Source organism: Sinocyclocheilus grahami, unplaced genomic scaffold (genome assembly GCF_001515645.1).
Source record: "Sinocyclocheilus grahami isolate Dianchi unplaced genomic scaffold, SAMN03320097.WGS_v1.1 scaffold1147.1, whole genome shotgun sequence".
Taxonomy (NCBI): domain Eukaryota; kingdom Metazoa; phylum Chordata; class Actinopteri; order Cypriniformes; family Cyprinidae; genus Sinocyclocheilus; species Sinocyclocheilus grahami.
Genome location: NW_015506326.1, coordinates 138,075 through 139,089, shown reverse-complemented (window position 1 = coordinate 139,089; position 1,015 = coordinate 138,075). Strand labels below are relative to the sequence as shown.

General features: G+C 34.1%; 1 protein-coding gene across 1 annotated transcript in view; it reads left to right on the top strand.

The window, feature by feature from the left end:
- Window positions 1-19: 19 nt before the first annotated feature.
- The window catches only part of LOC107567326 (SLAM family member 5-like), a 7,959-nt gene continuing 6,963 nt past the window's right edge, over window positions 20-1,015 (top strand). Inside the window, exon 1 of the mRNA XM_016252990.1 lies at window positions 20-329. Within this exon, the coding sequence (XP_016108476.1) occupies window positions 38-329 (292 nt within the window). The 5' untranslated portion in view covers window positions 20-37. The remainder of the gene's footprint in view (window positions 330-1,015) is intronic.

The window sequence follows — 1,015 nt, the reverse complement described above, 5'->3', positions numbered from 1 at the left end:
TTGTTCATCAGATGTGTTTGGTGAGTCAGTGTCAGTGATGGAGGGGGATTCGGTCACTCTAAACTCTGATGTTACTGAAATACATGAAGATGACGACATACTGTGGAAATTTGGAGCTGAAGACTCTCTCATAGCTGAAATCAGTAGAGAGGACCAAATCTTCTCAACATTTAATGGTCCTACTGGGAGATTCAGAAACAGACTGAAGCTGGACAAACAGACTGCATCTCTGACCATCACAAACATCTCATCTGAACATGCTGGACATTATGAATTACAGATAAGTGGAGATAAGTTGTCATCAAAAACATTCAGTGTTTCTGTCTATGGTGAGTATTCTTGTTTTATTAAAGGAATATTTTGGGTTCAAAACAATTTATGCTTATTTGACAGCATTTGTGGCAGAAGGCTGATTACAAAAATAATAGATTTTTTTCGTCAAAATTTAAAAACAAAACAAATTCAAGTTCATGGCGAGGGACTTATTACAATGGCAGTGAAGAGGGTCAACTTTTTAGAGATTAAAAAGCAGACATTGTAAACTTTGTTAAGATGTGATGCAAGGAATGCTGTTTCCAGGTCTAAGCCTCTACTCGTTTCACTTAAAAAAAAAAAATACTATCTCAACAGACTTTTAAGATGAAGGTATCCAATGGTGGTTGAAGGTTTCCTGTGTATTCGGTCTTTTTGGTGCGCAAAGCAATTTTTTGTTTAATACTGTAAAGCTGCTTTGACACAATCTGTATTTTTAAAAGCCCTATATATATATATACAGTATATATATAATGGTGACTTGACCTGACTTGACCCTCTATGGTATGCATTATGTTCTAACTATGAAATATGTTTTTCAAATAAGTTTTTATTACATGAAATAGCTTCAATTATACAATCAAAACAGATTTTTGGAAAAAAATGGGGGGGATTTAGGAAAACGTTGCCATATGGCAACAGTGTACCACAATGGAAAATGGCCCAAAAAAAGTAGTTTTTCTATTAAATTATGATTTTTTTT